General features: G+C 35.5%; 1 protein-coding gene across 1 annotated transcript in view; it reads right to left on the bottom strand.

The window, feature by feature from the left end:
- Positions 1 to 12,706: 12,706 nt before the first annotated feature.
- Positions 12,707 to 14,708, bottom strand: part of LOC128208255 (uridine diphosphate glucose pyrophosphatase NUDT14-like) — a 15,078-nt gene continuing 13,076 nt past the window's right edge. The window contains exon 6 of the mRNA XM_052911742.1: positions 12,707 to 14,246. Coding sequence (XP_052767702.1) covers positions 13,985 to 14,246 — 262 coding nt within the window. The 3' untranslated portion in view covers positions 12,707 to 13,984. The remainder of the gene's footprint in view (positions 14,247 to 14,708) is intronic.

The following is a 14,708-nucleotide window of genomic DNA, read 5'->3' as shown; positions in this document are numbered from 1 at the left end:
CAATCTCAACTCATTCAACCACATTCGAGCAAAGTATGATTCAAAATCTTACATGATTTTATTGTCTTTTAAGTGAATTCTCTAACAAATAAAATCTATAAATATCTTTGAACAATATTTCAAAGAAAAATCATTTCTAGAACAAAACGTGTATTGCAGCAAATTATCACAAAGAATGATTTGTTCTCAATTGTTTTATGCATAATTAATAACATGATTTAAATATCAGTCAACACAATCAAACTGTATGAAAGAGAGGGCAGGGTGTCTTTAACACGATATATTTTGAACTCCGCTTTAACTGAGGTTGAGTTTGAGAAATGTCTTTAGTATTTTAGTGGAAATGAGACCTTGACCGAAATTTTCAAACAAAATAAGCGTAACCAGCTAACGTACCTTTATATATAAAAAATCAGATCGTAGATATCCATATTTCCGTTCTAATATTAATGTTTTATGGCTTAATCCGTTACTAACGGTTTAGGGAAAATGCATCAATTTTTGAACTTAAATATAAAAATCTGCGATCTAATTTTTTTGTCAGAAGTCTTATATAACTGGTTTCCATGGATTTTTGCAAAAATTGGCTCGTTCCAAGACAAAAAATAAAAAAGGTTCTCAAAACCTTCAATCTGTGAGAATGCAGCTTTAAACTTGATTTAACAAAATACCGAATGGTCTATCATGATTATCATAAAGATAAATTCAAAGGTCAAATTTATTCTAGATGAGAATATTACACAAAATATATCGAAATAAAACTAGTATGCTTAGCTGAATTATGTCATAAGCGACTTAAGATTGTTCAAGAAATTTGGACCAGGGAGACCTTTTCATTAGGGATTTTAGTCCATTTAAAGTAAAACTCTTATTCAGAATCGATACATACACATGTATCACGAACATATATTTTGAGTAATAAACCTTCAACTTATTCCTAAATAAGGCATTTATGGAAAATATTAATTACTGATAACAAAATTGAAACCGTATATTTTATAGCTGAATACGCAAAAACATTCATTGTTTTGTGAGTGCTAAAAGATTTACTGTGATCTTCTATCGTCTCATAAGGTGTTAATACAATGTTTTATTTCAAATTAAGTTCGGTATCCTTCATAAGAACTATTGTTTTTGACATATATTCTTCTCTTTTTTTTGGTGTATTAAAACAATTGTAGTAATTGTGGTAATCTTATTTGGGAGTAAGAGTCGTAAAATAAATTTAGTTTTAGTCAGAGTTCCGTTATTTTGTTTCATATTTGAGTGATTTGGACTTAAGCCGGTACTAAAAATAAATCCAAAGATGGGAAAATATATATATATATATATATTTATTGTGTTGCCATTTTTTTCGTGTATACAGATGTAAGATCTTAAATCCGGTATCGAAACGCACCCCAGATGTTTGAACATGACATTCTTAACAAACTTGAAACAGGAAAGAAAAAGCATCAGACTAACAGCATCAGTTACTCCTTTGATAATGTCGCTTTGGTAGTAAAATACGATATGTTTATTGCAGATTTATGACATATTTGTTGTTCAGATGATAATTGATAACATTCAACAATTTCATACAATGTTTAATACATTCTACATTATATACTCGTATATGCAATTGAAACTACGTGTACATGCCCAGTTACCACTAGCGGATTTAGAGGGGGGCGCATCCGGCGCGCGCCCCCTCTAAAATCGTCAAAGTTTACTTTTTATGTCAATTTAGGAGATAAAAAATAATAAAATACGCCAATAATGCATCATTTCCAACTACAAATTGTTAATTTTTCTTAATTGCTTAACCCCCAATCCATATGCAAACAGTTTATGCCATACACTTTCGGTTCAGAGGGAGGGGTGCATGTCAAAAGGTTGCGCCCCTAAGCTACGCCCCCTCTAACGTTGATTCCTGGATCCGCCCCTGGTTACCAGAACAGAACGGAACAGAATGTTTATTATCTTATGCATATACAGCATATCGATGATTCAATAGAAAGGTTAGGCATAACGTCAAGAAATGTACAAATAAATAAACACGATAATGAATGTATGTATAAAGTTGACGAAAACATTCAAGTCAGTGCATGATAGTAAACATACATAAATAAGCTGAGAGCGATATGTTAAAAAATACAATTGACAGGACTGTGACTTGCGTTATTAAGTTATACTATTTATCAAATTAAGACGTTTAATAAAACATTTACTAACACAAGAAATAAGATGAACTGTTTAGAATCGTCTTATTTTTAGTTGACTGTAACTCCACAAATTTAAACATGCTTGGTCGAATCCTATATACCAAATATGCAACGCTAATTATTAGTTATCGACCATATTTTGAATTTTATTAAAAAATGATAATATGGTGGTTGCAATTTGGACATACCAAGTTCCTATAAATGCTTATTTTTGTTCGACGTTTTATACGATAATATTATATTTACAATAAAAGATAATTAAAATATGATAATGTTGATCAGAAAAAAAATCTATTACTTTCCACTATATACCAAAAAATGATATGCAAGTTTTTCCTATAAGAATAAAACATTTCATGAAAAACAAATTTTGTGACTAACTGTAATTGTTTATGAACTATCATGTCTACAATTCTGTACGAGAAATGTATTTCTCCCACCAAAGATAAGTAGATTCAAATATTTTGCCATGCTTGAAAACCTGAGCTTTCACCGGAACAAGGATAAAAAAGTACCCATATGTTAAAATAAATTAAAATACATTTTTACTATATTTTGTTTAACTGAGGTGGGAGAAAAACATCTACCATGCCCGCTCTTGTAAGGTTTACCCCATCCCTCGCGCAGGGTGTTTTGCGAAAACTCGGTAAACCTCGATTTCGCAAAATCTACGCTCGGGTGTGGTTGACCATGGAATATACTTACCAACTTGTATCCCCGGTTAACTATAATTCTGGTAAGAACGAAATAGAAAATGCTCCGTTCGATTTACATGGTTCCCATTAGTTTGCTCTGAAATTTGAAAAGTTGCAAAAAATACTTGCAAAGGTGTAAACGCACAAGTGTTCCTGATCAATTAGACCCGTTCGGAACTCCTCGGCCATTTTTATCGAAAACAACCTCGGATGTATACCGGTACATTAATAGAAGTAGTTCGTATTTTTTTTTAATTATATCATTAATTAAATGTAGTGTTTGAGCTCGAATTTATTGATCTAAGTTTAAATTGACTACCAGTGAAGCGTATTAATGCAAACATAATTTAGACTCCCCAGAGTTAAGTCATTAAGATTAACTGCTGTATTAAATTACTACGCGATCTACTTGCAGCGGACTTAAACAGTACCGTTTTCTGGCTATGTAAACCGTCCATATACATTCGAGGTTGTTTTCGATAAAATTGACCGAGGAATTCCGAATGCAATTAGACCCAGTATTTCTAGCACGAGAAAATATAGACTGTGTCAGAAAAACTGTTGAAACAGACAACAGAACACTAGAATTGTGGGAGTGGTATTATTTGACAATCGACAGTTGTCACATTGCGAACAATGACGACAATGGCACTTTTGGTGACAGTATTTACTGCTTGGCCATGTTGGCATACACTTGTTAAAACACCTGAACAGAATGGTGTCGCTTTACCTGTAAAAAAGGGTGTTGCCTTTTTACCCCAAGAACTGTGAAATCGAACGAGTGAGAAAGTATAACAACACCGTCTGATATATATAGCGGAATTAAGAAGCTGTACATCGAAAAATTTACCAGGTCTGAAACTAATTCAAGAAAATAGCATTTTTTAAATAGGACTTTATTCTGAAAATTTTCACAAGCTTTGAGGTAGTACCTCTCTATATAACAGGAACATTGATGTTTTAAATAGTTGACATCATCATCATGTAGTCATCGAAACGGTTTGATGTTGTTTTAGAGAAATTTCGTATAAGGTGCAGTTTCTCTTTTCCGTAAGTAAATTAATAAATGTGTAACATGCAAAGTAACAGTGATGTACATAATGTATTGGTTATTGATCTATAATTATACTATTAGTAATTAGTTATTATTTTTTACATTTTACTGTATATGTACAAACATAAAAATGATTATTATTTATTTATATATTGATATACAGTCCCATTTAAACCGGTTGATCTATTCCAACATTTTATTGCTAAAACAAACATCAAGAAAGCATCTACTTGAGGCGTTTTCTTTATTTTCCTAGCATTTTTTCTAAAACGTGTACCTTGATTCTTATAATTGAAGTCACCGTATTTTATACACCTTTTATACAAAGGACAATACTTTTACAAAAATCGAAAAAAAGATACACCTAGGGAAAATATTTTATGATATGCTTTGAAGTCGGGTCAAATTTAAGGCCACTAGGCCGTTAGGCCACCAGGTCGCCAATTTCACGCTGTTAGGCTGCTTACTACACGCTGCTAGGCCACCAGGTGGCCATCTTCACGCTGCTAGGTTGCCAGGCCGCCAACTTCACGCTGCTAGGCTGCTTACTACACGCTGCTAGGCCACCAGGTGGCCATCTTCACGCTGCTAGGCCGTCAGGCCGCTAACTTCACGCTGCTAGGCTGCTTACTACACGCTGCTAGGCCACCAGGTGGCCATCTTCACGCTGCTCGATCGCCAGGCCGCCAACTTCACGCTGCTGTACCGCTAACTTCACTTACATTAATTTTGTAATGAACACATTTGCAATAAAAAAAAATCATCAATGTTCAAAATAAGCATTTCTTGCCATTCCTGTTCGTTCATAACTATTTCCGTTATCACTCAGAGAGCCAATCAGAACCTTCAGAATGCAACATAATGTTGTCTTTTGATGCATGTTGAACCCGTAAACTTAGGCTGGTATCACTTGAAATGACATTGCTGAACCACTGGCACTGGATTTTCAAAATTATTGACAATTTATGTTTTCATAAATATGCCCTTTGTACTGTCTATATTTTCTCTCTGAGAATATTACAAAATGCATAATTATTGAAAAAAACAATAATTTTTCACATTTTTAGCATTGCAATTATAAGTTGTTTTTGTATTTTTTAAAAATAAATAAATTTGAGTTTGAAAATCCGGTGACAGTGCGCTGAACTGATCACTAATATGTATATATTAAATTATAAAAACACCTTTGTGATAAAGTAATTGCATTTTTTTTCTTTATTTCAACTGAAATCGAACTTTGAAATCGTTCAAGAAACCAAATGTTGTTAGTAATATTTGGTTTTTTTTTTCATAGTCCGTCTCTAATTATAAAACCGTTTCAAAAAATCCCAGAATAATATGGGGTCAGGCATCCAAAATTTACACCATTATATAACGTACCCCTTCACGCCGATTTTGGCGAAATAAGCAGCGCTCGGAGACACATTCGTTCACATACAAGTATATGTCTTGAAGGACTGGTAATTGTTATGAAGTATGGAATTTAATATTCTCAAAGCATATGGAATACACATGCAATAAAGTCGAGAACGTCGCCGATTATATCACTCAAGCAAAAGCCTGCCAAACGCACGGATATTCATCCGACAGTTTAAGATAACGGGTGGCAGATCAATTTTCACGGGCACTGGTGTCGATTGAGGGTCGCGTGGCTATGGGGCTGCAGCTCAAATAAAGTTTCACAGACCCCCAACAGGAGTCTGTCACCGTAAAAAAGGCTTCTGTGAATAGAATAGGCTCAGACCCCATTTGTTTTCATGTCACCAGAGCTTGGTCGCACTGCGGGCCTCGGCACCAACTGCCTCTACAATCGCGTCTGGATTTTAAAGATTTCATTATCCCCGCCTTCGTAGAAATTATAATTTATGGGGCTGAATTTGAAACCGTACGGCTTTATTGAGGGATATGATACCCTTGCAGTTGCATACGATAGTTGTTGAAATACAATTTTAACGTAAACTGATGGTTTTCTCGAAATTTTATTGCCCTCAACGGGTTGCCGTTTTACCGGTCGATTTGCGGTTATATGCTATCCGAAAAGACACAGAATCCGTGAATTACGATAAATGGATGACAAATTGGTGTAGAATAACCGTGAAATATTTCGTTTGTTACATCCCACGGGGCTATTGACGCCGGGAACAAAACAAATTTTTCATTAAATGTTTAATATAGCCATTCATGTCTAAAACATATTCCACATTACACTTTTACCAACTTTCATAATTCAAAACTATTTCCCGTTTAAAGCTGCATCTCACAGATATACCATTTTTACAACTTTTTTAATTTTTGTCTTGGAAAGAGCAAATTTTTGCGTAAATACCTCCAAACCAATGGTAAAAAACAGCACTATTTATATGACACTCTAGTAACGTAAGCTGGGTCACCAAAAAAAATTAATACAAGTTTACATTTTATAAGGTAACAAGCAGATTAAAATACAAACAAAAAAGTTTGGTTTAGATACAGTTGATAGTAAATGAATAAATAAATGATATAAAAGGAAATAAATAAATAGATAAATATTTAATAAATAAATAATAAATAAATACATAAATAAATCAATAAAAAAAGAAAAAAAAAAGTAAATTAATAAATTAATCACTAACTAAATAAATAAATAAATCACTACATAAATAAATAAATAAATAAACAAACAAACAAACAAACAAACAAACAAACAAACAAACAAACAAATAAATACAGATATAAATAAATATATAAATAAGTGAGTGAGTGGGTGAGTGAGTGAGTGAGTGTGTGAATGAGTGAGCGAACGAACGAACGAACAAGCGCAAGAACGAACATAAGTAATTAAAAAATAAATAATAAATAAATAAATAATGCAAAATATCATGTAAATAAGATTTGACAAATAAAGAAGTCGTTAACTAAAACAGGAAGGTTGAACAAATATTTTCTTAATACATAAAGGAGTTTTATGTATTAAAGTATTTAAGTCTTTTTTGTGCAGAGCGACTAGATACAGCATGGAAATATGACCCACCGAAGCAATGTGATGTAACAATCTCCGACTTTCCCGATCCTAGTCTTTAATTTGAGCCCGAAATCTCAGATACCACCTCCCCTCTCGGGCTCAGGTTTCAAGCGCTACCCCCGGGGCTTGCCCGACACACGGTAATTAAGACTTTTCATAACATTACAAGGTGAATTGTATGTTAATGGTAACTGGAAATTTGTATTGTACGCGGAAGAAACGAGTTTTATTGGTTCTTTTGTGAAAAATGTTACAATACGAGTAACCGGGACAGAATCTGATTTCATGAACAGTGTCCCGATGATACCCGAAACCCTATTAACGATTTTGAGGCTGGCTTATTTAGCGTGTCAAGAAAAAGAGAGGTAATTATTATTATAAAGATTGTCAACCCCTCATTGTGGTTTTATTTATTAATTGTGGAGATTGCTTAAAAGATAAGTATGAAATTAAATTGAATAAAATTCTCGAAATAGTTTTGGTTAAGAGGAAAATACAAAAAATAAAGGTGAAATACCATGAAATTTAATTCGGTCTATACTACCGGTACCCATTGTTAGTCTTATTGGTTAAAAAAACTGACTTAAAAGTAGTGTATGTGTTTTTAATGCCCTGTTTACGAATAGAGCTGTGGCAATTTAATGACATGTTTTCGTGGAACGTTTCAGGTGTGTTATTTAGGAAAAGTGTAATATTATATGAAACTATTATCACAATTATATATTTCTCCTTAATTTGCTGCAGCATTTTCAATGTATTGTATTCACTATTTGTTAATAGTGCATAATACTAATGATGATGATGATGGTGATGCTGCTGCTGATGATGATGATTATGCTTATGATGATGATGATGATGATGATGATGATGATGATGATGATGATGAGTGGTTGTTGGGGTGAAGGTAGTAAGGGTGTTGGTGTTGGTGGTGATGATGATGATGAAGCAACACTTTAATAAAGACTCACTCATAGATTTTATGTTGGCACCATTTCTTATCAAACTATTCAAATTAAGTTATCTAACTTGCATTTAACACCAAACAGCAACTTACAGATACTCGTTTGAACAGAATGCGTAAATCCCCACCTGACATTATTCAATGTTCAAAGGCGTTACTAATAGTCTTCCGGGTTTGGCAATGGTATGAACTGGCACACTTTGCTCTAACCAGGGTTACAGTCTGCCTGCGCAATACGCCCCAGACTAATACTATCCAAGGGACCCATTGATAGGCCAGCAGCGTCGTCAAATAAACGTTCCCCTCCTCCCCTCAACTTTGGTGATTCCAAAGTTCGCCTTAAATAAAGCGGTAAAAGTGTACAGATATTACACGTCTATACTAAAAGTTGGTTTTTACTTGTTGTATTATAATAAATGTATAAACTAGAGGAGCAACTTTTTATTTAGGAGTGCAGGTCTAAATATAGAGGTGCATTTCTATTTTCATACTTTGAAATAAGGTACAAGTCTATAATTATAAAGGTGCACCTTTTTCTCCTAAATAGAGATACACTTCTTGTGTATTTAGAGGTCCACCTCTATTTCGGCTCTACTGGCGGTTTTAAACCATTCTTTACCCAAAGTACGTCATAGTGTTTACTATTATAAGTTTACATGTAACATCTTTCTGGAGTATTTCAAAGCAGATCTAGACCAAATGGTACGGCATAGTGTTTACTATTATCATTTCACATGTAACATCTTTTTGAGGTATTTCAAAGAAGATCTGAACCCAACTGGTAGGCCATAGTGTTCACTATTATAATTTCACATGTAACATCTTTCTGAGGTATTTCAAGGAAGATCTTAACCCAAATGGTAGGCCCTAATGTTTACTATTATCATTTCACATGTAACATCTTTCTGAGGTATTTCAAAGAAGATCTGGACCCAACTGGTAGACCATAGTGTTCACTATTATAATTTCACAAGTAATTCAAGTTATTCCTTTAAGGATAACTTTCGTTATTGGTATCTTTGTAATGCATTTAATTAATGGTGCCCCATAACCATATCGCGAGCAATTACATGACGTAACTTATTATACTGATCTGATTGGCCGCAGTGCGCGCCCTCTACAAAGCACATGGTTATACAGGCCTCTTTGCTCCGACCATCGTATGAGAAAGGTCAGCCTTTTGCAGCACTATTATTTTTTGGTTTATTTTTCCCACCTTCCCAAAACCCCAAACTTCGTCTACATACAGGCATATATACTTAATGAATGATACTGGTTTCGATACATGTGTTCTGCTTGCTTCCTATATATATTTTCAGTAAATCCGCAGATTGACTCGAGGTTACGATCCAATCGTTCTGCACATCTCGCTAACCATTAGGCTTTCTACCTCACGCCGAAGTCCAGCTGATGATTTCAATACTAGATGTGCTGCAAACCTAATGTGTTTATTTTTTTTTATTTTTTTTACCATTCCATTATTTCGATGTTGATTTGTGGTTTTTTTTTGTTTTTTTTTTCACTGGTAAGGCTCTGACGATTAAATAGCAATCATATACCTAGCAGCTTAGTATTCAGAGGGAGTAGTATACCGCTTTCTCAGCATATTCGTTGCTCGGCGATTGACAACTCTCAAATAACATTTAATGGACAATTTGTGGTATTTATATAGATTGGTCGGATCTGATCATAGATATACCATGACAGAACCATTGATATTTTGCCGACATTTCGTCCGAGCCTTGCCCATTATTTCCCAAACATAAGATAAAGACAATGAAAATGAAATAAATATTGAAAAGGCTATGCTTTTCTTGAATGTAATGATGGGTAATAGAATATCCACTACGGGCTCCCCCTTGTTGCTGCTCTGCTTCTGATCTTAAGTATACCAATAACATCTTTCTGAGGTATTTCAAAGAAGATCTAGACCTAAATGGTGCACCATAGTTCTTACTATTTTAATTTCACAAGTAACATCTTTCTGAGGTATTAAGATACTGTCAATACGGAGAACAAAGATGATAACAACTTTGTAATTCGAGCGTGGCGTATTGTGTTCCGGCGGTACTCCTGAAGAGGCGGGCTCAAATTTCTAATCTAGTTCTTATTTATTACACGGCTCTATGGAACGGCTTTTAATTAACCTAACCAACGGGAGAAGCTTATAATACGGAAATAAGCCACACAATTAGCAATCGAAATGACTACCTGTTGATGGAACAGGAAAAACATCTAAGCCATTGTTTTCGTATTGGAAAGCGTTCATTAGCTCTTTAACATTGTGCATGTATTAAGGTGATTTACGACCAAGGAAAACGTCTCATTTTTAGGAAAAATTTTTTTTTTTGGTTTTAGGTCTGCTTGGAGTACCATTGCATATGTCGTGGGGGGTTTTCTTTCTTTGAATTGAGGAAGCATTTAAATCATTTTGAAAAGAAACATATTTTTACTCTTATGACCGGGTGTCGAATCAATAAAGAATTTTAGTCGTAATATTAATTATCTTAAATCTGTATAAACGTCACAATTGGCAATGTATCGATCTGTCTTTATTTTCTGAACTTTGTGTTTATTTTCAATGTTGGCTGAAGTTCAATTCACACAAATATGTTGCAAAATAATGAAACTATGACACTAAGATAATTTCAATATACGACTAAGTTCGACTTAGATCGTTACTGAAACAGTCCCTAATGTTTTATCGATATTTCTTTTAAACACTTTCATAAGCAGTCAGCTGTGCTTTATTTATCTTGATTGCAGTTTTAAGTGTGTCTTTAGTGATTAATTTTGTTCTTTATAACTTATCTTTAACATACCCCCACAAGAAAAAACGTTTAGGAAGCTCTTGCCGGGAAATACTAGAATATAAGGTTAAGGGCGGGTGGTCTACTTGGACGTTTTAGTGCAAAAAGGTCGTGGGTTCGAACCAAATCAGGGGAACGTTCTATTTGGCTTATGAAAATGGTGAGATTTGGACAAGTTTGTGTTTTACTGAAATTCTCCGGTATGTGGAACAGGAACTAATTATATTTCTCCCACCAGGGATAATTAGATCCAAATATTTGACCATAATGGAAATCCTTAGCTTGCCCACGGGCAAAGATAACAAGAGCTGTCACAGTATGTGACGAATGCCCCCAGATGAGACATTGACCTACGAACAAGGACAGTACATGAAAAGTTGATCTTGCCTTTACGTGTCAAATACATATGGCAAGTTATTTTAAATTGCCTCTAAACATAAAAAATACCACCCATACTTGACAACCTACACTGTTATGTCCTTATATTCAGAATTCCCTTGTGAATAAACACTTAGTGTATCTTTCACCTTAGAGGTAGGGACACGGGTCTTGCACGCGACACGTCGTCTTCGTATGTGGAACACATGTAGCAAGTGATTTTAAAATATGTCCATACAAGGGAAAGTAACAGCCCTGACACGACAACCTATACTCTATGTCCTTATATGCAGCACTCCATTGTGAATAAACACTAAGTGTGACCTATACCTCTGAGGTAGGGACACGAGTCTTGCACGCGACACGTCGTCTTGGTATGTGGTACACATGTGGCAAGTTATTTTAAAATCTGTCCATACAAGGGAAAGTTACAGCCCGGACACGACAACCTATACTCTATGTCCTTATATGCAGCACTCCATTGTGAATAAACACTAAGTGTGACCTTGACCTTTGAGGTAGGGACACGAGTCTTGCACGTCACACGTCGTCTTGGTATGTGGTACACATGTGGCAAGTTATTTTAAAATCTGTCCATACAAGGGAAAGTTATAGAGACGGATGGACGGACGGACGGTGCGATTTTAATATTCCCACCTTCGGGGGCATAAAAAAAGTACCCGTATGTAAAAAATCAAAAATGAAATCATTGTTACCACCGAGCAGGGAGAAAAACATCTACCAAGGCCGCTCGTGTAAGATAGGCTCATACAAACCCTCGGGCAGGGTGTTCTGCGAAAACTCGGTGAACCTCGTTTCCGAAAACACCCTTCCCTATCCGGGTTGGGGTGAACCTATCCTACACTCTCAGCTATGGAAAATACTTATAATCTATATTTTAATATTTAAGTATCTTAAATATTGCCTATTCCGATTGAAAGTAATTTTAGCAAACGTCATTTTAAATAACAGTTCCGTCACTTTCGGGAGGATAAAATCACAACGGTATTAATGACTTGGTCATATAATACGAAACAGATTTCTTTAAAAAATGCCATATGTGGACCCACGCATTTATCATTTTTGATATTAACGACAATAAAAGAATCATAATAGGATTATGACTATAAGAAGAGTTGACATAAAATATTTACATGACATCGCTTATTAATATTCTTTTGGAAGGCATGTTTTATTTCAACGTGTCAGAAAGAAGTTAAACATTTATCATAATACGTATTTACAAATGGTAATATTTATGAGATTAATCTGTCCAATTATTTCCATTTTATGCACGGATTCTTTTGGCACGGCAAAATGTAAGGTGACACCAGTCGGTTGCCAATCAGTGAAAATGGCCCGGGTTTGGTGGCACGGGTTTTTGGAACGCAGCGGACTCGAATTTCACCCATTCTGATGATGAAATCTCGACGCCCGAGCCGTCTGGGCTTGTTTATCGTTTTATTATGTCATATTTTTTGTTGACAAATTTTGTAAACAGTAATTAAAATATTTTAACAGCTGTGTAAGGTATCTGCTGCAGAATGGCTGACACCTCACGTGCGTTCCAGAATGACATGATTAATTTTGACAAAAAAATCAATTCATCGAAAACTTTTATTACAAAATAATTAAATACGTAAACGATGTTGAAATAAAAAGATGCTTCCTTATGATTTAAATTATGATTTAAATTCTGAGCAAATGCCGAGCCTTGCGACATTTGGGCTTGTAATCAATACCGGTCTTAATTGGATCTTAGAACGATGTAGTTAATCGGATTACTTGTAATAGATAACTGACCAATAGTGAATGAAGTCAATAATGCATGGCCATACGATTGACTTAAGTTGAGTATTGAATACCACCCTTGGTCCCCTACCTTTTCATACCGAATTATTTTTAGGTATCAATGGTGATAATTAAAATTTACTTCTTATATGTACAGGTGAACCCCGTTAGCTCGAACTCGCTTGGCTCGATTTCCTCTTTGGCTCGAACTGGATCTAAAGGACCGATTTCTTTAAACTGAATGTAAGGTTACCCGCTTGGTTCGAACTCCCCGAGGCTCGAGGTATTTTCGCTGGTCCCATGCAGTTCGAGCCAACGGGGTTCGTCTATATTATTTTTTTTTTAGAAAATTCAAAAAGACCCTCAGAATAAAAACAAACACGGGTACCGCATGAATTCCAACGTTCGTCTGTTGATGGTTTCTTCAGGCCCCAACTTCTCGAAAGTTCGTTAGCATAACAAGGCCAAAATATGGTTTGGTTAGGGTTACATCAACAACAGGAAGGGTAGGTGGGCCTTTTCATTATTAGGCTTTTTGAACGTTATTGTCATAATTGGAGAATCTTGTTAAAGTAAGCTTCTGTATAAAGCTTGAACGATTTTAAACTACACATCAAAACACACTCTCATATATACATATAAAAATATTAACCAACTGACAACAAAAATGGCGTCGGGTAACCCGAACCAAATGTATTTTTGTAGGCCCTTGAAGCTTAAGAAGCACATTTTATTACGATAAAAATTTATTTTATCTTGATTTTAATGAATATTTTTTTACGATTATCATGGACATAATTTCGTTTTAAAGTCCAAAAACGCTATGAGATTGTAAATATCACATTGATTATACCAAAACTATAATAGTGTGCTTAGCTTGATCCTGTTATACTTAAGATGTTTCATGAAATTGGGGCCAGTAAAACAAAGCGCATAAGAGTCAGAGGTATGGGCCTTGCATTACATGTGTATACGGTTCCTGTCAACATGTATAAAAAGATAAATTTGAATACCTTGCACGCCGCTTATAAAACCTATGCTTTTTTTCTTCTAAAAACAGACCAACCAAAAATGCCAGCAAAGTTCGAACTCACTCTGTATCTTTTCGTTTTGTCCCTTTCACTTTTCTATCATACACATTGTCATAAAACCACATAACCCCAAACAGCACCCCGACAGGCTTGTTTATACTCTCGTCCATAGCAAACTTCCGGCCCTCCTGCGCGGGGATCTCCACAACGTCGATCATCTCTCCTTCGTTTGCGTTCCCGCCACCGGAAGAGACCTTCATGTCGTCTGTAACCTCGGCGTAGTACAAGTCTTGCCAGGCACCGGAAGTTCCAACACCCATCCTGTAAACACATACTATGAACCAGTCAATTGTTACCACGCCACCCCCCCCAAGTCCGGGGAATAGCGGGGACTTTGACTTTCGGTCCAGCAGCCAAGCCCGGGGACAAACTGCTGGTAAAACCCCCGCCAAATGCCCCCGCACCCCAGAGAGCCTAGGTAAGGCCCATTCCCCGCTATACGTGGCGCATGAGAAAACCACCGCATTCACCCGGCACTGCGGGGCCACCTGTAAGGTAAAAACACGGCCCATTTCCACGGCTATTCCCGGTATACTCCTGGTCCTGGGGGCCGTGGTATAAATTGAGTGGTGCATTATTAAGTGAGTTATTTAGAAACCTTGTGGCCATATGAATTGGTCTTGGAAAATGCAGTCTGTCAGCCCACGACATGATTAATTGATTATGCAATGTATTTACTTATAATAACAAGATGGCCGCGATCACCATGGTAACAATATTTTA

This window comes from Mya arenaria, chromosome 11 (genome assembly GCF_026914265.1).
Source record: "Mya arenaria isolate MELC-2E11 chromosome 11, ASM2691426v1".
Classification (NCBI taxonomy): Eukaryota; Metazoa; Mollusca; class Bivalvia; order Myida; family Myidae; genus Mya; species Mya arenaria.
This window is presented reverse-complemented; position numbering and strand designations above follow the sequence as displayed.